This window comes from Pezoporus flaviventris, unplaced genomic scaffold (genome assembly GCF_033815535.1).
Source record: "Pezoporus flaviventris isolate CSIRO_AGI_PZ_B2104156 unplaced genomic scaffold, CSIRO_AGI_Pfla_v1 ptg000015l, whole genome shotgun sequence".
Lineage (NCBI taxonomy): Eukaryota > Metazoa > Chordata > Aves > Psittaciformes > Psittacidae > Pezoporus > Pezoporus flaviventris.
In genome coordinates this window covers 10,626,924-10,649,022 of record NW_026892563.1, presented here as the reverse complement: position 1 = coordinate 10,649,022, position 22,099 = coordinate 10,626,924, and the positions used below count along the sequence as shown (strand labels likewise).

Sequence of the window (22,099 nt, the reverse complement as noted above, 5' to 3'; positions counted from 1 at the left end):
ACAAAGGAATGTGTTTGGGCCAAGAAAAGCTTTCCTGAAAGCATCTGTACTTTTAAGAAACCTGTTTCCCTTTTACTTTGTTTAACCTTGGATGTTCCTGTGGGGAACCTGTATGTTTTAAGAAGTGACATAGAGAACAAATAGGAAAAAAATAGGTATAGTTATTGTAAAATAACTATAACGTATCTGGTAAGAAGGCAAACACAGTTTTGCTTGACGTGGGGTTGAGAGTGTTCAAACTCTGGAAAGGATGAGGAGTTTTAGAATTTTAGAATTTTGCTTTGTAAGAACTTCTGAAATGCCATTCAGGAAACATCCTGTGTGCTTGTGGTATGTGCAGACAGTAATTGGTACTGTATGCATTCTTCTAGGAGCGTGTGCCTGTGATGTCATTTATTCTTGTCTTAAGGTGTAGAGGAGGTCCTTTTGACTTCAGTACGTAATTAAGGTACAAAATAAAATGGGTGGTGCGAACAACACAGGAATTCCTTGGGTGCTTTGATTCAGCAAGTAGTTTGTAAGCTATGTGATATCCCCTCCAAAGGCAGAGTAAGCTAGATTTTTCCCGTAAAGCATGGACTTGGCTAGTAGAAAGCCCAGTTGCAAAGTCTTCTCCTTATTTCCAACAAAATGATTTCTCATTCTTTTACCAGCACCAGCTTATTGCTATTTTAGTCCTACAGTAAAAAAATAACCTTTTTAATGAGATGCCAGTGATACCTGTGGAACATTACAGAAATATAGTACGCTCTCTGCAGTAGAATCAGTCACACAGGTCATTGATATTTCTGAAGGATGACATTTCTCCACTTCTAGATTAATTCAAAAGAAAAGAGAAACTCATTTCAAACAACTCAGGAAACAGCATATTTTGACACTTGCTGCAGATGTTCTGGGATTACTACCATGAATTATTTAACTCTAGTCATGGATGCTTAGTGGAAGTCATCAGTTACAAAGCACGGATGGTGGTACTGTGTGGCTCATTAGATTAGTACAACTCTTGTGATTTCAGCACACTTCATCAAGCTTTAAAATTAATTTGACCGGTTCCAGCTTGCCTGGCACACAGTAGCAGCAGGCGCCCTGTGGTGCTGTTCTACACCTGATTTTATCCCCCCCCCCCCCCTTTAATGAGGCTGCTTTCTAGAGCTGCCAAGCTACTTCCTTTGTCAAACATGTAATTTTACTGCATTTAGGAAACGTTTTCAATCATAGAAATTTTGACATGCTCTTTATAGGTATGTGGAATTTCTTCTTGTACTTAGTTGAAGGGTACTAACGAGATTTCTAGGAGTCTGAAATGTAATAAACAATTTATAATATGGCTTTTTTTTTTTTTTTCCTTATACAGGTTACCAAGAAAGACTGACATGGAGAGGTGAGTTACAAAAAGACAATCTGTAATGCATGTTAAAATATGGAACTTTCAGGATATTAAGATTAATATAGAGCTGTTTAAATAGAATATTTTTTTCTCCTACTTTTAGACTTTGTGCAAGAAAATAAGCCTTGTATCTGTGGCTGTCACTACACAGGTTCAAGAGTTTTCTCAGCATCAATGCCAATATTAGTTTTTGTTGGGTTATGGTTTTGTTGTTGTTTGGCTTTTTGTTTCTGTTGCACTGTTCAGTAACATACTGTTGCTGTTACAGTAGGTGAGCTCTGTTACAGGCATTTTTCTCTTAATGACTCTTGAAGCAATGAAGTGACAGTTAAATTGATGTGAAAGGGAACTGAAGAACCTAAATAGATATTAGTTAGTGTGATAAAGAAACTTTGTTTGGAGGAAGCAGTTCAACAATGAAAACAAGGTAAAAACCTCTCTTCTGCTTTTTTCCATGTTACCTGATCTTTCTTATCATGAGCACTGTTTTCTACTTCTATGTGGTTTTGGAGTGTGAAGATTATTTGAGAACAAATGCAGGAGACCAAAACAAGCCTTTCCCTCACCCCTCCCAAGACGAAGTATCCTGATTTACTTTTTTGTTTATCTGAATAAATTTTATGGAGCTTGTCAGAAAATTGTTTATTTATGTTGACATGCCAATTGACCTAGCTTTCTTTGGAGACATACAGCAGCTATGATATTCTGAGGAATGCTAATGAAGAATATAAAAAATTCTGTGTAGCATAATGATCATTAATACAGTTATCTCAAATCTTCCAGAACTCTTATAACATGTTATGGAGTTAATCCCATTTTCAGGGAATCATAACCTGGGATTCCTTGTGCCCCTTTTCTTTATGTATCTCTTACAAAGAGAAACAATGTGTGTGGTGTTGTTTGTTTTTAATTATCACACTATTTGCTGAGGAAATTACATTCAACTTGGGTCTAGAGCTCCCTCGTACTGGTGGGGAGGCTTCTCCCATTTGGATGTTTAGCATTTCTTGGTAAAGCTGGAATCTACTTTGTGAGTCACACAGGTCTGAAGCAACAATGTATTACAGATAAAGGAAAACAAGGCAACCTTCAGTAATTATGAAGAATGTTCTACAGTTGAGATTGTCTTGAAATTAAATATTCGTATGCGTGTTAGCTTTGACTTGCAATTCTTCTTCGTGAAGTGGCTTTTCAGCTCTTGGAGGAAATCTGAAAGGAACATAGTTTAATTATCCAGATTATTCTGGTTTTCCTAGCTTTGAGAGCTGTAATGGCAGCAGTAGTTCAAGCCGTTTCTTCAGGCTAGCCTGGTGACATGGCATACATACTTCGGTGAAGATGTGATGGTATTATCCTCTAATAAAGTTCACATAAAATCTAAGTTCATTACTGCAGTGCCTAGCTAAATGCTGTGGGGAGAAAAACTGACAGGAAATTATGCATCATAGTGTATTTTTTCTCATCTTTCTAAAGGCACATTTATTAGTTATCAGTGTTAGGAGTAAATAACTCTTGCAACAAGAAGGAAGTGGTTGGGTTAAAAAAAAAAACATCAGTGCCATTGTGTAAAATCAATAATTCTGAGTCCTGAAGTAAATCCAGGGACTTTTCGATAATGAAGACCTTTTTCTGCTCTGTATTCTTTCTTTCCCTTTTTATTCTCCAATAAAATGTAATATGTGGGAAACTCATATAAATACAGCAATGTATAATATATATATGGTTGGACTTGATGATCTTAAAAGGCTTTTCCAATCTAGTTGATTCTATAATTAAGTAAGATTTAACTGGAATTTGGATTATAATGACTTTGCAAGGCCCTGTCTTCTGTTTTAGGGAAATGTAAGGTAAAACTTTCCACCTGTGTTCTTGAATGAACAGTTCCTGATGAGAAGTATTTAAAAGAGAACTGTGGTTAAAGTACTTCCAAGAACTATATAAGCATACTGTTTTCCTAAAACCAGACAGTTTCCGTGATGGTTTTGCAGTAGTTAGTTACTTCTCAAACTCACAGTAAGGACTCTATCATCTATGCAAGATTAAAAAGAAAAAAAAAGCATTCAGAGCTGTTATAAAAACATGTTGTTCATGACTTCAGTAACCATGCAATTACAGAGACAGTTTTTGGAAACATTGAGTTCTGTTCTTTTCTAATGACAAAATGACTGTTATTTCACTCCTTCACAGACATGGATAATAATTTTGGTTCGAATAGTACTTTGGAGGTACCTAGTCCAACCCTCTGCTTAAAGTAAAAGACACTTTCAAAGTCAGGGTCGCATCCAGTTGAGTTTTAAGTATCTTCAAGGATGGAAATCATGCAACCTTTCTAGCCAACCTGCTTGAGTCTTTTACTGCATCACTCTGTGTTTCTTTGGTTTTTCTTATGTCTAACTGGTTTATTACTGTTTTAGTTTGTGGCTGTTGTCCCTCAGCTCTTTGCACCTCTGAGAAGAGTCTGGTTCTGTCTTCTTTATAATGCCCCTTTTGATATTTGAAGATGGCAGTAGCATCTCACAGTAGCCTTCTGAAGCAGAAGCAAACACAATTTCCTCAGCCCTATCTTGTATATCGTGTGTTCCAGCCCCTGACACACTTCTGTAGGGCGGTATTTTTCTTGGCTAGGGAGTGTAAAACCAGATATCGTGCTTCAGATGTAGTCTCACAAATGCTGACTCAAGGCAAATAATTGCCTTCCTTGACTTAGGCTGCACTGGTGCTAATGAAGGCTGTCATTGTTGCAGGGGCACATTGCTGATGCCTGTTCACCTATCCACCAGGACGCCCAGGTCCACTTCTGCAGAGCTGTTGCCCAGCTGCACCTTAGTACCCCCCTTGTGCCGTTACATGAGATTGTTTGTTTCCAGGTGCAGGACTTTACATGTGGTTTTGCTGAGCATCATGAGGTTCCTGTCAGCCAGTTCCTCCAATCAGCTGAGGATTGTTTTGCTGTTTGCTCCTACCTGCACACTTCCAAGGGGTGCATTCCTTCACATCATTCAGGTTGTTGATGGAGGTGTTAAAGTGTATTAGTCCCAGTATTGACCCTCAAGGAACACCGCTAGTAACCAGCATTAAAGAAACCCAAGTGGTAGCTGGTCACAGCCTTTTGTTTGTAGCAGTCCACCTAGTTTTTTACTTACCTGCAGTCCACTTACCCATACCATATCTCACCAGCTTGGCTTGAAGGATGCCACGCGAGATCTGGTCGAAAACCGTGCAGAAGTCAATACAAATGTGTTTTCTGTTCTCCCCTTGATCATCCTGTTGAAGGTAATTGCGTTGATCAAGGATGGTTTGCCATTGGCAAATCTGTGCTGGCTGTTTCCAGGCTCCTTTAATGTCCATTATTTATGTGGACATAGCTTCTGGAAGGATTTGTTCTATAAATGTTATTAACTGAACTTACGCCAACTGGCCCATAGGTCCCTAGATCCTTCTTGAAGAAGGACATGGTGTTTGCTTTGTTTGCCTTTTTTCCAGTCATCAAGACCTTAGATCACTGTTGCCTTTTCAAAATGATATGGAGCAACTTTACAGTGGCATGGGTCAGCTCCCTCAGCACCCTTGGATGCATTCCACCCAGTCTAATGGCCTTTTGTATGTCAAGCTTGCTTAGGTGGTCGTCAACTTGTTATTCTTCTACTGTAGCTAATACTTCTCTCCCCTTGTTTCATCTTCCTTGAATAAAATCTTTTGTGCAGCCCAGCATAATGTCCTGTATCTATAATGAAGGACAAAGGAAGGCAGTAAAATCGATTCTGCAAAGTAGAAGTAACAAATCTTCTATAATTTCATACATGTGGTATTAACAGAACAGTTGCTGAAATACTGTGTATAGTTTTATCAGTCATTTTCATTATTAAATTGCTATACTTTTTCTGTTTGTTTGGTTTTGGTTTTTTTTTAGTGGGGGAGAAAGGAAGATATACTTTTGATTCCTGGTTACAGAACAGCAGTTTGAATTTTTCTTGTTATTGTGCAATTTTCACCACATTGACTGATGTAACTCCTAGAATTTAGCAACTTCTATATGAAGTTTGTCTGAGAAATTAATGGCTTTCTTAAGTCTCACTGTAGAAGTCTCTCAGATCCCATAAAGTCTTTCTGAATCTGTTGCAGTTCTCAGCATCTTGTTTTCGTAGCTGGTTGAGCAGTATGTACACGCAGCGGTGCGTCCACCACTTGAAAATTTAGTATCGGGCTGAATGCCATTTTAAAACTCATGCTGTAGAACACAGAGAAGTTAATGGCTTAATGCCCAAGTTCTTGGATGATGTTTGTAGTATGTAATGCACGAAACTGGACCAGATGGTATTAGTTGTGCTTCTGGCCTAAATGTTCATATGCTACAAACAGATCATGCTTTACTTACTACACAAAACAGTTAACATCATTATACCAAAACTTCCAGCAGAAGCAGGCTCTATCTATGTTACGAATATGTGTTTTCCAGATTCGGATCAGAAGGTGTGACTTCTGTTTGGTAGATGCGAATATCTGTTGCAGTGATTAGTATTATTTTTGCCCACATTTTTGTTAGTGCAGAAAACCCTGTCAGGAAAAAAGCTTCGGTTTGGGTCTTTTTCAAAGTAACTAGAAAACCATGGTGATACTAATAAATTGAGCATGTAGAAAGGGAGGAAAACTCCTATAAACGGTAGATGAAATCGTATTTCAGAGTGTAGGGTATTACAGATCTACATTGTAGATCTGCGTGTCTTGTCTAATGCATCTACAATATAGATCTGTAATGAAGGGGAAAAATCTGGGTGTGCTTCCTTCATGTTCTCTTTTATGAAAACTAACTCCTAAGACATGCAAACATACATTGCCTCATTTTGACTGCCTCATAAAAAGCAGGTGGAAGGAATATTGACTTTAAGTGATTTATTCTTACCCAAATTTCTTTGCAAGGTAGGAATGGAAAGAAATATTTGTGGTCTTCCCTACCCCCACCCCCCCCCCCCTTTCCTGCCAAAATGGTAGTATATCGTAACATACTGTGTAAAGATATTCTGAAATTACTAGAGTGATATTTTGTACAGTATCTGATTTATTTCTGAGCTTATTTTGTGTCTTTGTAATATTACTACCAGGTCCTTTAACCCTTAGGTATATTGCTTTGTCTGCTTTAAACTCAACCATAAGCCCTGGTGAAATCCTGTAAAAGGTATAAAAATAATTCAATTGAGTTCACTGTGGAATTGTTTCTCTTAAAATTAGTAATTAATTCGTGTGAATATGCTTTTTTGTTTCCCCAGACTGTCTTGGTTGGTTAGAATCTATGTATGTTGTTAGCATTTAGATATTCCGAACACTGAGCTTTTTTTCCATGTTCTAATCAAACAAACCATATATTAGTGATGCCTTCATTAACACAATTAGCAGTTATCATTGCAGCTTTTTCTTTTATTGGCATAGTTTTAGTGCAGCTTTTTGTATAAATTGAGCACTGATTTTACATATGCTTTTTTTCCAGAAAAATAGAAATAGTGCAGTTTGCAAGTCGCACTCGTCAGCTGTTTGTTCGTTTGTTAGCCTTGGTCAAATGGGCTAATAATGCTGGAAAGGTGGAAAAATGTGCGGTAAGTTTGCAACAGAGTTTGGTATGAAATAATCTCTAAGTCATATGGGATTTTGGTACACCCGAACTTCTGCTCACTATAGAAGTTAAAAAGGAAAAAAAGACGATTTCATAGGCAATCAAATATTAAATTATAACCAGTTTCTTCCTATTTAAAGCTGTGTAATCTTTTTAACAGTTTGTGTTCCTAAAAACTCATGAGTGGCAAAAAATGAAATGCTTGTCTAGACAGAGTTTCAAGAGTGCTTTGGGGTTAGGTAATAGCACAGGGAAGATGATGATCAGTGTATTAGTCACTTTCATCCTGTTCTAGGTTAAATAAGAATAAAGTCCAGAATGTTGCAAAAAACAAACCCGTAGTGCTTACAAACAAGTATGGTTGCATTCCAGTAGTAATCATCAGATGAAGAGCTGTGAGGCTTTACAGATCCTCCACAGAATCAATAATGGCATGCAGATTTAAAGTGTCCTTGTATATGAATGTAAGAAATGGCCAGAATATTAATTCCATATTTTAAAGATCCGATTACTTGAATTGGAAGTGGCAAATAAAATCATCTTAGTTAATTGCACTAGATGAACTGAATATAAAGGGGCATTGATTTCTGCATTCTTTTTTACCCACCTACTTTTTTTTTTCTTTTAATTTCTTTTTCCTCCTTGCCCTTGATAGATGATATCAAGTTTTTTAGATCAGCAAGCTATTCTGTTTGTGGACACTGCTGATCGTCTGGCATCGCTAGCTAGAGATGCTTTGGTTCATGCTCGTCTACCTAGTTTTGCTATCCCATATGCTATTGATGTTCTGACGACTGGATCATACCCACGTCTGCCTACCTGCATTAGGGTAAATAATGCTACCATACATCGGGGGTGGGGTGGGGAAGTTCCTTGTACAGTATTAAATGCATGTTAATGAAACTAATTATCTATGTGCAAATGGAACTGTAGTTTAATACAGGCCTAGTGCCAAGTCTCTGTAGAGACAGTTTTCTCATGCAGAGCACTTCCTATTTGAACAAGTTATGCTTTCCCAGTAAAACATTCTCTCCATTTAAACTAGTTCTGCTCTAGGATGAGTAGCAACTTTTCTTCCTTGGTTATTTAAATATTTGCACATGCTAAGCCACCATCCTAGAAAAATGAAGTGTGAAAAGGAGATACAGACATCTGTTGTTCTTAGAGGTTTTGCCTGTATTTAGAGATGTACTGAAATTCTTAAAAGTTCTCTTTAATGCTTCTGTCTTTTATTACTGTTAAAATGCAGAATGACAAGATTTTGTGAAGTAATATAAATAGTTGTGCCTGTGACTTAGATCTATAGCTACAGGTAAGGATTGACTTTCAAATCTTAGTATTTAAAAAAAGTTTAGCCTGATGTAAGGCCCTGAATTTATTTAATTGACCCAAGCTGATCAATTTTATTCAGTGGTCAGTCTCAGGTAAAATGTAATCAACTAGAAAACAAATCTGAGTGTAAGATACAAAACATCACTGTGTGTAAGGGCCTGTAGTATTTATATTTTCAGACTTCTAGTCTGGTTAGTTTTCTCCATTGCTGTTGTTGATGTATAGCACATGTTTGAGATATGCAGACTTATTTGTGTTTATTTTAACAGGATAAAATAATCCCTCCTGACCCAATAACAAAGAGTGAGAAACAAACCACACTTCATCAGCTAAACCAGATACTTCGGCATCGACTAGTGACTACAGATCTCCCTCCGCAGCTGGCAAATCTTACAGTTGGTAAGAACTGGAATGACCTTTTGATGAACACATTATTGCAGGCTGATTTAAAATTGTTGCTTTAGTGATAAAACAAATATAGCTTCAATGAGACCATTAGGCATGCTCATCTATTAAGGCTTCAAGCCTGTTTCTATATGACATCAAAATATGTTTTCCTCTTTTGAAAAATAAGAGCACTGATAATACTGCTGAAATATTATTTACTTTCAGGAAGAAATCCTGTGCAGGTAATGGCAAAAGGTTGTAGACATGCTCTTGCTCTTTCAGCAGATGTGTTATGGAAGAGTCTTAGGCCTAACAATGTAACTGCTTTATCTTATTTTAAAATACAATTTAATTAAACTGTTAAGTCTTTATTTGAACTTTATCTTAAACATGTCACTCTAGTGTTGCTTTTTAAATCTGTTTCAGTGTTCATCTTCATGCATAGAATTGTTGGTATTTATGCGTGCCTTTTGTTCTGTGCCTCCCTACAGTGCCACATCTCTTAATCTGTTCTCAGATCCCTATTTTCATTTAGCCCAAGTAGTGATAGACATTAAGATGATCCTTTTTACAGGAAGGATGGCTATGAACCGGACTAGGTTATTGCAGAATCACAGAGAATAGGGCAGGAATGGACCTAGTCCATTGAACTAAGGAAAGGTTAGCCATGTGTAAACTGTATCTCACAGACTTAAATTGATGAGTATAGTTTTCATTGGTCCCTATGTGAATGTTTGCAGTACTAGCATTAGAGCCATTTTTGTCTAACAAAACCGTAAATGGATATATGTCTGAGCTCTTCAGATTTTTCAGTTGACTAAGTATTTCAGTGACTATTAGTTTTTGGTTTGGGCTTTAATTTGTTTTAAAAGCATGCCTGGGGTGATTTTGAAAATGAAACTGTGAGTTAAAATGTTTAACATTTCTATAGGAAGATTTCTATATGTCTGTAATTGCAGATGTATATGGCATGTTTTGTTAAGTGACTGAGAAGGCAGCTGGCCCATAGGTTATAATAAGGACTTGTACTAAATAGTTTGCTTTGCCACTCATTCTCTTTATGACCTTGCTCATGTGAATTGGACAAACTTTGTTCCCAGCTCTTGAAACTGATAGCACTGTCCACAGGTGTGAGGATGTATATATTGATTAGATAGCATGCATAATCTTTGCTTGTGTGCACATATATATGAATTATGCAAAATATTATCTTCCTCACATGAAAATTGAGTTATACTGTTGTAATGTTGAATAAATGGTTTGCAATGAGATGTGCTTCCAGGGCTAGATTTCAGCCTAGGCTGAGATCAGGTTCTGAACCTCTTTTGAATAGTGCTTAAAGTATTCATTATTGATGTAGCAAAGAACTGGAAAAATTAAGCCACACATTTTGTTTGTGTAATTTGTCAGGCTGGTACTCAGCTCAGTGTTACTCTGTCTTATAGTAGCACAAGTGTTAACAAGTTATTGTGACTAAAGTACTGCTGTTCAGGACCTTTTGGTACATGTGTCTATGCTGCTTATTGACACAGATTCTAATGCAGAAGCAACTGTGAAATCTTCAGAGCTGCACAGAAACAGGTGCAACAGAGCAGAAACCATAGGGCAGTAATCCATTGTAAGTGCCGGAAACTACCACACTGATGTTCTGAGGCATCTCAAGGCCAGGTTGGACAGGGTTTTGAGCAACCTGGGCTAGTGGAAGGTGTTCCTGCCCATGGCAGGGGGTTGGAACTAGATGATCTTTAAGGTCCCTTCCAACCCAAACCATTCTATGATTCTGTGATCTTAAGAGACTGAGTGAAATAAAGCATTATTCTCTTCCTTAGCCAATGGCCGTGTGAAGTTCCGAGTTGAGGGTGAGTTTGAGGCCACCTTGACAGTGATGGGTGATGACCCTGACATCCCCTGGCGCCTTCTCAAACTGGAAATCTTGGTTGAAGACAAGGAAACTGGTGGTAAAAAAAAAAAATCAATTGTTAACACTTCCTTTTCAACATGCTCATCTCTGATATTGTATAAGTCTTGCTTATACTGGGTCTTTTGCATATCACAGCTTAGATAATAAGGCTGTATATACCATTCTTGTTTTAACCTTGTTCTATATGCTTTTAATACCTTAACAAAGGTAGACTGTGTTAGTGTTGTAGTCTGAAATATCTAGAGTAAACCAAGGATTTTGTTATTTTATTAGAAATTCTGGTGTGGAAGTTGTTGGATTTTTTTCTTTTCAATTTATTAATTCATTTAATTATTTAAAAGCCTAGTTTCCTGATGTCTAATGGTTTGGGGTTTTGTTTGTTGTTTTTTTTTAATTCGTGAAAGATGGTCGAGCCTTGGTTCACAGCATGCAGATCAACTTCATCCATCAGCTGGTCCAGTCAAGGCTGTTTGCTGATGAAAAGCCACTTCAGGACATGTACAACTGTCTGCGTATCCTTCTGAAAGCTGCTTCTGAATAAGCTTTTTAATGTAGCCTTGCTCTTCCTAGTAGCTGGAAGGCAAGGAAGATGGATTCCCTGGTAAGCTAGGGGGAAACATCTGGATGTGGACTAAAAATGATAGCCTTGGAAGCAGTTATACTCAGGTGCCAGCATGTAAAATTTGATTTCACACACTTAAATCAACAAAGGTAGAGGTTTGGTACTCAGGACAGCAGGTTGTGGTAAGTCAGTCCACCAGCAGCTGGCTGGCTGCATGTCTTGTTTCAGAGACAGAGTACAGTACTGACTTGGAGGGCATGGGAGCTGACAATTCTTGCTGCCAAGAACTGCACTGAGGTGATGATGATGTGCTAACTGTGTTGCACCTGTGTGAAAAATAAGGTGAGATGCAGCATGTGCAGGAAGTTATTTGCTACATGCAAAGGGCATATTTTTTGTCAATGAGAAACAGTTTTCAGTGAAACAGCTTCTGCAGAAACAAAACAGAATCATGTTATTCTAGGGTGACCATGGGAGACGGGTTAGTGGTAACTATAGGGTGAATTAAATTTCTTTGTTAGTAATCTTCTTTTCCCTAAAAGATTATTAGAGCTAAAATCTACGAATCAAAACTATTGTGACACTCTTGTCTAACATCCTGCCTTAGATAAGAGATTTGATGTTTACACACACTGGATTAGTATCTCTGGATAAGTACTTTAGTGTGTTTTCAGACAGCATCCTGTCTGACTTTTATGGAATGTCTAGGGTTGGAAAGGACCTGAAGATCATCTAGTTCCAAGCCCCCAGCCATGGGCAGGGACACCTCACACGACTGTCACCTGAAGCCCTGTCCAGCCTGGCCTTGAACACTGCCAGGGGTGGAGCATTTTATACTTCTTTGGGCAACCTGTTCCAGTGCCTCACCATCCTCACAGTAAAGAACTTCTTCTTTATATCTAACCTGAACTTCCCCTGTTTAAGTTTAAACCCAATCTCCTTTGTCTTGTCGCTGCAGTCCCTAATGAAGAGTCCTTCTCCAGCGTTCTTCTAGGCCCCCTTCAGATGTTGGAAGGCTGCTATGAGCTCTCCATACAGCATTCTCCAGGCTGAACAGCCCCAACTCCCTCAGCCTGTCTTCATACAGGAGGTGCTCCAGCCCTTCTCTGGACTTGTTCCAGCAGCTCCATGTCCTTCTTATTTTGGGACACCAGAACTGTGTAGACCCAGTAGGGTCTCCTGAGAGCAGAGGGGCAGGATCACCTCCTTTGACCTGCTGGTCATGCTTCTTTTGATACAGCCCAGCATACAGTTGACTTTCTGAACTGTGAGCAAACACTATGGCTTATGTTGAGCTTCTTGTCAGCCAGCACCCCCAAGTCCTTCTCCACAATGGTTGCTGTCCATTTTTGTGACAAATGGATTTATGTAGTGTACAGACCTTTGGAAAGTCTTACTTTCTTAACACAGTTCATTAGACTCCTTCTGCTTAGCACTTCAGTTGGAAGTCTTGCATTCACAAACACTAATGCTGATTCGGGAGCGCTGGGGCGACCTTGTGCAAGTGGAGCGGTATCATGCAGGGAAATGTCTCTCACTCTCTGTTTGGAAGTAAGTTGATTTTAAAAGGGCTGTTAGCAAACGATAAATTAAATAAAAGGAGGGTTTTCATTTGCTAAGCTTGAGCCTTAATTTCCAGAAATGTACTTTCTTTTTGATGTGAGACTCCTAAATTTTGTAATTAAGTAGCTAAACACGTTGCTTGACTTGCAGAGAAGTGAGTGATGTACATTAACATACAGTAGAAAAAAGATACACTTACAACTCAGCTTGTATTCACATGAACATCTAAATTAATTAGTTCTTTGTCAGTCTTTTACCGTTGCTTGACTTGCAGTTGATAAAATTAAAAAAAAACACCATAATCCTAATGATCTTCTGACTGTGTTAAATTTGCTGCCATCTAAAACTTCTTTATGTGACTACAGTTTACCAGCAGTTCTGCATTAAAATGTAAAATTAAACAAATTTGGGTTTTTTTTCAGTTCAGTCTTATATTCAACCAGAATTCTCAAAATCAAGTATCAGCTATTGAAAAACATATTTTCTACTGTTTCAGTTACATGGTTTAATTATTATCTTTAATTAAAGTCAACAGGTGCTTGGAAGGAAAACAGGGACTGCATCTGTTCATAAGGTCACTATTAAGATTGATGAAACTGATGTCTCAAAACCCTTACAAATATCTCATGAGCCTCCACTGCCAGCCTGTGATTCCAAACTGATGGAAAGAGCCATGAAGGTAAAGCTTTGTTTTGCAGTAGGCATCTAGTTTTAGAAATCAAAACCATAAAAATCCTTTGCACTGTCAGATTGTTTCTCTTTGATTCTATTTAAAGAGGTGTTTCTAAGAGTTCTAGTGAACAGTTCAACTAGGTTGTGTTGGTTAGTATTTATATTAGGACCTGAAATTGCTGTTACAAATTAATTGGCCTTTACTTAATCTTAAAAATTACACGTACTTCACAGTGTGTTATATACCACTTATGAGACAGAATGCAGAGGCTGGGGGGAAAGAGCAACAAAATTTCACTTATGGTTAGTTTTTGGCTTGAAGTGCTTTATAGACAGAAAAGGGAAGAGCTGGCTCTAATCTCCATCTTCCTGGAGATGCTGCATAAACTTCCTCTGAAAGTCAGCTTCCCCATGTCACTAGAGTTGGCAACCCAGTAGTGCTATTAGCTTTCAAAAATCTTGCATTATGATTTGGAAATCTTATGCGGAAAAGCTTATCATAGTTTGCTTGTTGCAAGTGTTAGGTGAAGGTTGGGTTTACGCTACTACTAACTAGATTACATCATGTGGCCTGTCTTACAGAACTTTCTACTGACAATAGCCTTTACCTGCTGTACATACTTTGTATTTGAGCCTCTTGGCCCGTCCTGTTTACCAAGTCTGACAGACAAGTCTCTATATGGTGTACGCAAAGACTTCATATGTTTGGGCTGCAGAGGCATGTGGGAAACTTAGTGGAGCATAGTAGCCTTTTACTATACTTGTAGAGTGGAAATTCTACTATTAGTATAGTAAACATACACTAAATTTACTCATTTAATAACCTAAATTAGCACATTTAGGCTGCTAAATACACAGTTAATTTAGTGAAGGTGCTGTATTTATGGCTAAATCTAGGAAAATATGCTTTATCTAGAATATCTGCTGAAGTTCTACTGGAGCTGATGCAATCAATCTAAGTCACTGAATCAGGCCTACAGTCTGTAGTTTAAGATATGAAGCTATTCTAAATTTGAGATTTGTCAAAGTTAATGCTGACTCCCTTTATAACTATTTACTCAGAGCTTAAAAAAAATATCAGTTATGGTATTTACGCTTCTGTTCTAGTGTTTGAAATATCTCAGCTGTGATGATGTAGATAGCACACTGTTTCTATTTAAGATACTGTATAAAACAGTGACACGAATAAATGTGTTTGTGTAAGGAGGTTATTATACATTAACCTACTGAAAATTGTATATAGCTATAGAACGTGTAATTGATAGTGAGGAAGATTTAACTCATAGCAGCTGCTGAGTTGAAATGCTCTTGTGGATGTAAAACCACTTAATTTTTAGGGCCTTGCTTTGGAAAGCTAATCTTCAGGGGAAGATCGTTCTGCTATATGCAAAGCATGTACTGAAATTCTGTATGATTCTGTTGTGGTGTAAACTTCTTCTGCATGTATCTCATGCTAGAATAAAATTCAAGTTTAATTCACCTTAAAAAGTTTCCAAAGCAGTGTGATATTAACTAGAGAAGTGTTTTGTAGTAATCTGTAGCTTTGTTTATTCAAAATGTGTAAATAATATGTCATATGAATGGATTTAAATGCAAATGCTTTAATTTAGGTTGCACAAATAAGCTACAGTGAATATAAGTGGTAGCATAAGCTTCAGCACTGACAGTGCAACAGCCTCTAGATGCAAGCCTTTAGATACTCCTGGGTTTAGTAGTGGCTGCTGCTGCATGGTTACCTTGTTAGCAGGACTAAGACTAGTGTGTTGTATTTCATGTTACAGCTACATATTTGTTTGTGTAGAGGCAACCATATTCTAATAGAGTGTTGTTTTGGGGGGGGGGGGGGTTGCTTGGTTCTTTATCTTATAACTGGATAAACAGATGCATGCTAAATTGGAAAATACTCCAGCCTTAATCCAGAACAAGTATGTCTACACATGCAGCTGTAATAGCATAGTTAAATGTCTTTTCTTTTGCATTTTCTTCTAGTCTACTGTAAAAAAGCCTCCCACTGCCTGCTGCACAATCTTATGTTAGTTTGTTGTATTTTTATAGTGATCCAAATACTCAAGCTAGTAGTTCGCTTGGTTCACCACAGTTCTAAGCAAATTCTTTCTGAAGTGATTCTGAAGTAGCTTTGTTCCAGCATGCTAGTGCATAAAGCCTACACATCAAATTCGAACTTGCTCAAGTGCACTCCTTTTTTACAGATTGACCACCTATCAATAGAAAAACTCCTAATAGACAGTGTCCATGCAAGATCTCATCAAAAACTCCAGGAGCTGAAAGCCATTCTTAAGAGCTACAATATTAATGACAACTGTATGTGCTTTCTACTGAAGTTGTTTCAAGTGTATTTGTGCCTAGGAATGGTTTCCTTTTTTCTTACTGTTTCTTGTTTTCAGAATTTTTTCATGTTTTTTATTTAAACTAAAGGGAGATGTGTTCAGAATTAACAGGGCAGCTTTAAATTGTTCTGTATTGATAACTGTAAAATAATTATACCTTTAAATGCAATATAATAGATGAACCTGGTAGAGCATTATAGCCTGAGCTGAAGGGTTAAAAGTTGTCTACTGTAAAACTTGTACATGTTCAGAATTGAAAGCATATCATGAACTGTCTTCAGCTAGCTTTGGATGAGACTTTGCTTAAACTGTTGTTGGAACTGTTGGGATTTGAGTTGATCTTATATCTTTAGTATCCTTTAACTCTTTGAGTTAAAGGATATTAAAGGATTAATAACCTCCTTCAAATTTTGTCTTTTGTTGGTTTGGTACTAGCACTGTTTTCACAGAAAAATTCTTGTATTATTTATGCTAACAGTGTAATAATGTGCAAGCGAAGATTGCTTCTATAAAAACAAACCGGGTTTGTGATTGTAATGGACTAATTTTTAATATGATGAGCTTGAATCTTGTGTAACCTTATTTGCATAAATTTTTGTTTAGCGTTCATTGAGACGGCTCTTCCAACTCTTGTAATTCCGATTTTGGAACCTTGTGGTCGATCAGAGTGCCTGCATGTGTTTGTTGATCTCCACTCTGGAATGTTTCAACTAATGCTGTATGGTGTTGGTAAGTAGGTATAAAGCAGGATGTGTTTAATATCTCACAAAAATTTTTCATTCTGAAGTAATTTGGTGTGAACAATTCTGTTAATCTGCAAAGTTCTGTAAGTAAATAACAATAATGCAAATGAACATCCCATTGGAGTCATCATCTAGCTATTTGAGTTTAAGGAACCGAGAAGTGAATCTTTTTGCTGAAGAGTACCGGTTCAGTTTGGTATGTTTTACAAGAACAACAGGCTAAATATTGTTAGGCATCATTGCAATGCATATTCTTTGTGACTTGGGATTCCTGGGTTGTGCTGGTAATGAATGCAGTCATTTCATATGGGCCTGATTAAGGATTGTATTATGTGACCTTACACATCTTGAGTTAACTGTTGAAGTCTTAACTTCAGGTTTCATATTACTTAAAAAAAGAAGGAAAGTGAGTTCTTTCAGTTTATTTGCCTAATAACATACTGCTGTGGTTTTACAATCATTATGGGTCATTTGTTTTATATTAGTCTCTCTCTTCACAATGAGCCACATAGAGAAGAGACAACAATTACAAGTTGCACCAGGAGAGGTTTCATCTCAATATAAAAATTTTTTTACAGTGAAAACTGTCATTCACTGAAACAGCCTCCCCAGGGGTGTGTGGAGTTCCCATCACTAGAGATTGTCAAGGTGTTAGATAATCTGTCATCTAGGCTCACTTTCCCATGAAAGGTTGGATCACATGACCTTTCAAGGACCCTTCCAGCCTGAGCTGTTCTATGATTAATTGTTAAATTAGATAAGACACATTAAAAAAGTCAGGTTTTTTTTACCTGCAGATGTTAAGACCGTTCACTTACCTGATGTTCTTGCAGATCAACTGACACTTGATGACATAGAGAAGTCTGTTAATGATGATATGAAACGTATCATTCCTTGTCTCCAGCAGCTCAAGTAAGTGACTCGTTCACTTCGTCTTCATAAAATGACCTACCATATTTGTAATTGGGATGATCACGCTTCCATGGCTTTGCATTTTACACAATAGGGCATATACTTTCTCATTATTCTAAGCAACCTTATTTTCCATCTCTTCTAAGTGGGTGGGGAAATTCTGGTTTTGCTTGGAGGTGATTCTGTAGCCCTCCTTTAGCCCCTTTATGCATAGCCTCATGCATTGGTATGCACATACTCTGCTGAAGTATTTTCACTTCAAGTCAGTAGCAGATGACTTGCTTTTTGAGGATCTCATTTTGTGTTCATGTTTATTTTCTATCTCCTCTACCCTGTTTCTACCACTGAACTGCTTGTTTCTCAGCAAGAACATCTCCCTTCTTACAATATAGTGGAAAAATAGGAAGTGGCCTAGGATGATTTAAATAATATCTGTTTATCTGCTAATACTTCAGCCCTTGCTGGTTTAAAGCTCTAATCTTCCTTCTATACAGCCCTGAGATTTAAGCACAAGATACATTTGGCTCCCAAAAGAGGTTGTAGCAAGTAATACTAATACAGTTTGCATCTGCATGAAAACTTAAGTTCCACCTGCTCTGTCATTTTGGAAATTCCCAGCACTCTGAGTTAATTGCAGGGTGAAACCTCTATTTGAAGAATTTTGCTTCTAAAAGAAGCATGATGACGCATGAAGTGCTGGCACCCTGGAGAAACTAATCAACCTCCCTTTGTTATAAATTATGTACTTGAGATAATTGCTTGGGTAGTGCTGCAGTTTTTGAGGAAGCTAGACAGATCCATGAAATGTCTTTTAGGACAGCTATAACGTGTCTACAAGAATAAACATGGTGTGTCATGATGGAGGGATGCTCAGCACCCACACTTCCCCCTGTTGTCTTCAGTGGAAGGTTAACTGAAGAACCAAGCCACACATTTCTGTGTGCCTTTCAAGCTTAGCTAGGCTTTCTGGCCTTTCATTATAGCCAAAATCCATTAGAATAGAACAAAGTTTAGTTCCAAACGTTAGAATAATTTGGTGTCTTGCATGTGGTTCTTCATGTCCAAACTTACTCAGGTGAATGAGTTTGCTGATAACATAATGCAAAGTGATGTCCAGCTTTAGTTACTTTTTACTATATTGCTTACCAGTGTATGAGGGCAAAGATTTTCCTTTCCATACGAAAAAGTAATTGAAGATCTCCAATTGTAAAATAACTGTAATCTGCATGGGTTTTAATTTGTCCCTTTGTTTTCTATATTGCAATTACATATTGTAGTGTATAAAAATTTATGCATTCTTTCAGCAAAAAAATTCAGGGCTTTTCTTCTTATATTAACAGCTATCTTTTACTCAAACTGAAGACAAGATATGGACATAGTAATACAAAAATGCAAACTCTTCTCACAAATGATCTGTGTGATTTTTCTGTGTATAACTTATGCAGCAATGACAGATGTTGACTTAGAATATGACTGACTTAATTTGACACTAATGCTCTAAACAGCAGTATACTAGAATAATTTAAAACAGCCTCAGGGTACTAATGCCTTTCTTTCAACGCAAGGTTCTGGCTTGGACAGCAACGTTGCAAACAGTCTATAAAGCATCTGCCTACAGTGAGCAATGAAACTCTTCAACTAGCTAATTATGCTAGCCATCCAGTGGGAAACCTTTCCAAACACAAATTGTTTATCAAACTCACTCGCCTTCCACAGTACTACATTGTAAGTAGCTGAAAAATGCTTCTGTCTTTTTCTTCCAGTCATGGATATGCCAGACAGTTTGTCTGTTGCACTGTTAACTCTGTCATTAGGAACCAAGTCACCAATGTAATCCTCAGTTCTCCTCTCTCCCTCCCTTCTCTCATTCTGTGGGTTTTTTAAGGAGTCAGGCTTATAGAGAGAAGGGGGCATAAAGTTTAATTACTCAGCAACCTTCTCAGCAACCATTCTCTTTATGTTTCCTGAAAGTTTATCATCTTTCTCTTCTTGGATCCCTTTCCTAGCCACAGTATTAATATCTTGAAAAAAACTTGTCCCTTTTCTCTGACAGGGAAAGGATAGGAACTGATGCAGACATACCCTCAGCTTCAGGGTCTTTTGAATTTGTTGTTCTGTTTTAATATAGGTTGTAGAGATGTTTGATGTTCCTGGCAACCCCACAGAACTAGAGTATAAGTACTATTTTCTCTCTGTGAGCTATGCTGAAGGAGATGACAGTCCTGCTACTGCACTTCTACTACAGCAGTTCAAGCCAAACATTGAAGAGCTGGTATTAGACACAAAAAGTGGGAAACAAATGAAAAGTGGTGTCAAGCGCAAGGTATGTGGTTCAAAAGCCATTGAGCTAGTTGTAGAGCATGAAAGCTAAATGCATGTTCTGAGTATCAATACCAGCTTTAGTAGTGGTGTTTCAAAAGTTTGTGTGGCTTACATCCTGCTTATATTACAGCTTTTCTTTCTGGGCTGCTTCCCTAGGGAGACCTTGGGAAACTATTTTGAAACAGTTGTCTTTTAATTCATGCCAGGCCTTGTCAGCTGTTGTAAAGAGCCAAGGCAGAGCACTATATGCAGAGGTTGCAAGAGTAGCTTGCATACAGAGTGCTGGTATCTGTGTCATACGCTTTGTGCCGTGTAGGTGTAGTCTATGAAAGACTTGCAGGGGCTGATAAGTGTTAACTTCTGGGGTCAGCCTGACATGGGTTAGTGATATGTAAATACTGTTTTAAGGAAGGACATAATTTTAAAATTACTTCAACTGAATTGTTTCTATCCTGAATTACCAGATCCTTTCAGTAGACTGTGTTAAGGGTGTGATTCATTTAAAACTTGGATGAGAGAGATTATTCTCTGGTATCTTTTCTAAATGTGCAAGTACCTTTGTCTTTATTTTAATTCTAGCTATCTGGTGATCCATGTTCCATAGAACCTAAGAAACCAAAACGGTCGGGAGAAATGTGTGCCTTCAATAAAGTGCTAGCTCATATTGTAGCCATGTGTGATACAAATATGCCATTTATAGGGCTACGTATGGAGGTATGTGTTAAAAAATACCTTGTTTCCTTCTTCCTCTCTACTGCTCCTGGTTCTCTTGTCTAGATGCCCCTGTTCAGCAAACTTGTTCACTTTGGTGTTCCCCCGCCAGCTGAGCCTGGTTCCTCTGGTCTTGTTAGAGCTAGTTCTCTAATACCAAGCATCATAAAAAGCTTGAAAAACTTAGAGAAAAGGAAAAATGAGAATGAAGGACAGTCGTGGGAGGGGTTGGGAGACAGCTTTATACCAGATTTGCATAGACTCTTTCGGATTTCTAATGCTTGAAAATGTGAAACATCTGTCACCCTTGGTGGTGATGGTGGTCGGGGAATCCTTGAAAAGTTAATTTGTTTGACTTTTTGCTTGGGATAACATTTTTCTTGTTCATTCCTAGTTATCTAATATGGACATTCCTCACCAGGGAGTGCAAGTAGAAGGAGATGGCTTCAGCCATGCAATACGTTTACTAAAGTAAGAGGATATGCTCCTGCGTGTTCATTTTATTACTGTACACATGCTTGAGAGAAGGAAAGGATTGTTTGGAGGGTAACATTAAAAAAAATCAGGCGGGATTTTGGTTTGGGATTTTTTGTTGGTTTTGGGGGGTTTTGTTTTGTGGGTCTTTTTTAATTGTGTGTCTTGCACTCTCATATGAAGCAGTGTTAGAGAAAAGAAAATAAGAGTAGACACAGAGCCAACTATAATTTCTTTTCTTTCATTAGCTTAAACTGGGAAAGTCTAAAAACAGTCTGGCAGTCCTCAATCCTAAAATCAAGGCAGTGCTAAGGAAGATACGGTGATGATTCTTCAGCATGTAATTGCAATTTTAGATCAGATCAGAGGCCTACATACTCTGTATGTTATTTGACAACTACCAGTATGTGATGCTGCCAATGAAAATTCAAGGAATCCAAAAAAAGACATGATCTGGACCAACTTTCTGCTCAAAGCAGGATTGATCAGCTGTGTTTTCCAATCTTCAAGGGTGTTTGTGCCCTCCCTGGGCACAGCAATCTCAAATGCTTACTAGAGGAGAGGTAGTCACTTGATTGCCTGGCTAATACAGCCCAGGATGTATTGGTCTGTTGCAGCTGCAAGGGTATGCTGCAGACTCCTGTTCAGTCTGTATGCCAGGGCCCCAAGTTCCTTTTCTGCAGAGCTGCTGCCCAGCCAGTCAGTCCCCACACCGCTATTGCTCAAGGTTATTTGGGCCCAAGTGCAGGACTTTGCATTATTTTTGTTGAACTTCATGAGGTTCCTGTTAACTTTTTCTTCCACCCATTTGAGGTCTCTTTGAATGGAAGCCTTGTTCTTCAGCATGTTAAGTGCTCCCTTCAGTTTGGCATCATCTACAAACTTGATATTCTTTTGCATTGTGCAGGTTATTGAAATAGTTAAGTATTGGCTTCTGGTAACCCTGAGGAATGCTAGCCACAGCCAGCCACTAATTGCATCTACAACTATTGACCACAGTGCAGTGGACCTTGCTGCCCAGCCAGTTTTTCATACTTCTGTGAGCCTGCGTCAAGCCTCATCACTTAAACTTATTATGTTATGAAGTAAAACAGGCTATATCAGTTTAAAACATATTAAAAAACAAAAAACAAAACTTCAAAGACAACTTCTAGAGTAAA

The 22,099-nt window shown here is 37.9% G+C and overlaps 1 protein-coding gene across 1 annotated transcript in view; it reads left to right on the top strand.

Moving 5' to 3' along the window:
• Positions 1 to 22,099, top strand: part of MED14 (mediator complex subunit 14) — a 37,847-nt gene that overhangs the window by 1,064 nt on the left and 14,684 nt on the right. The window contains exons 2-16 of the mRNA XM_061453397.1: positions 1,355 to 1,381; positions 6,870 to 6,975; positions 7,648 to 7,821; positions 8,594 to 8,723; positions 10,541 to 10,669; positions 11,037 to 11,144; positions 12,613 to 12,745; positions 13,286 to 13,436; positions 15,640 to 15,751; positions 16,381 to 16,506; positions 17,354 to 17,432; positions 18,998 to 19,157; positions 19,561 to 19,755; positions 20,334 to 20,468; positions 20,860 to 20,936. Coding sequence (XP_061309381.1) covers positions 1,355 to 1,381; positions 6,870 to 6,975; positions 7,648 to 7,821; positions 8,594 to 8,723; positions 10,541 to 10,669; positions 11,037 to 11,144; positions 12,613 to 12,745; positions 13,286 to 13,436; positions 15,640 to 15,751; positions 16,381 to 16,506; positions 17,354 to 17,432; positions 18,998 to 19,157; positions 19,561 to 19,755; positions 20,334 to 20,468; positions 20,860 to 20,936 — 1,842 coding nt within the window. The remainder of the gene's footprint in view (positions 1 to 1,354; positions 1,382 to 6,869; positions 6,976 to 7,647; positions 7,822 to 8,593; positions 8,724 to 10,540; positions 10,670 to 11,036; positions 11,145 to 12,612; positions 12,746 to 13,285; positions 13,437 to 15,639; positions 15,752 to 16,380; positions 16,507 to 17,353; positions 17,433 to 18,997; positions 19,158 to 19,560; positions 19,756 to 20,333; positions 20,469 to 20,859; positions 20,937 to 22,099) is intronic.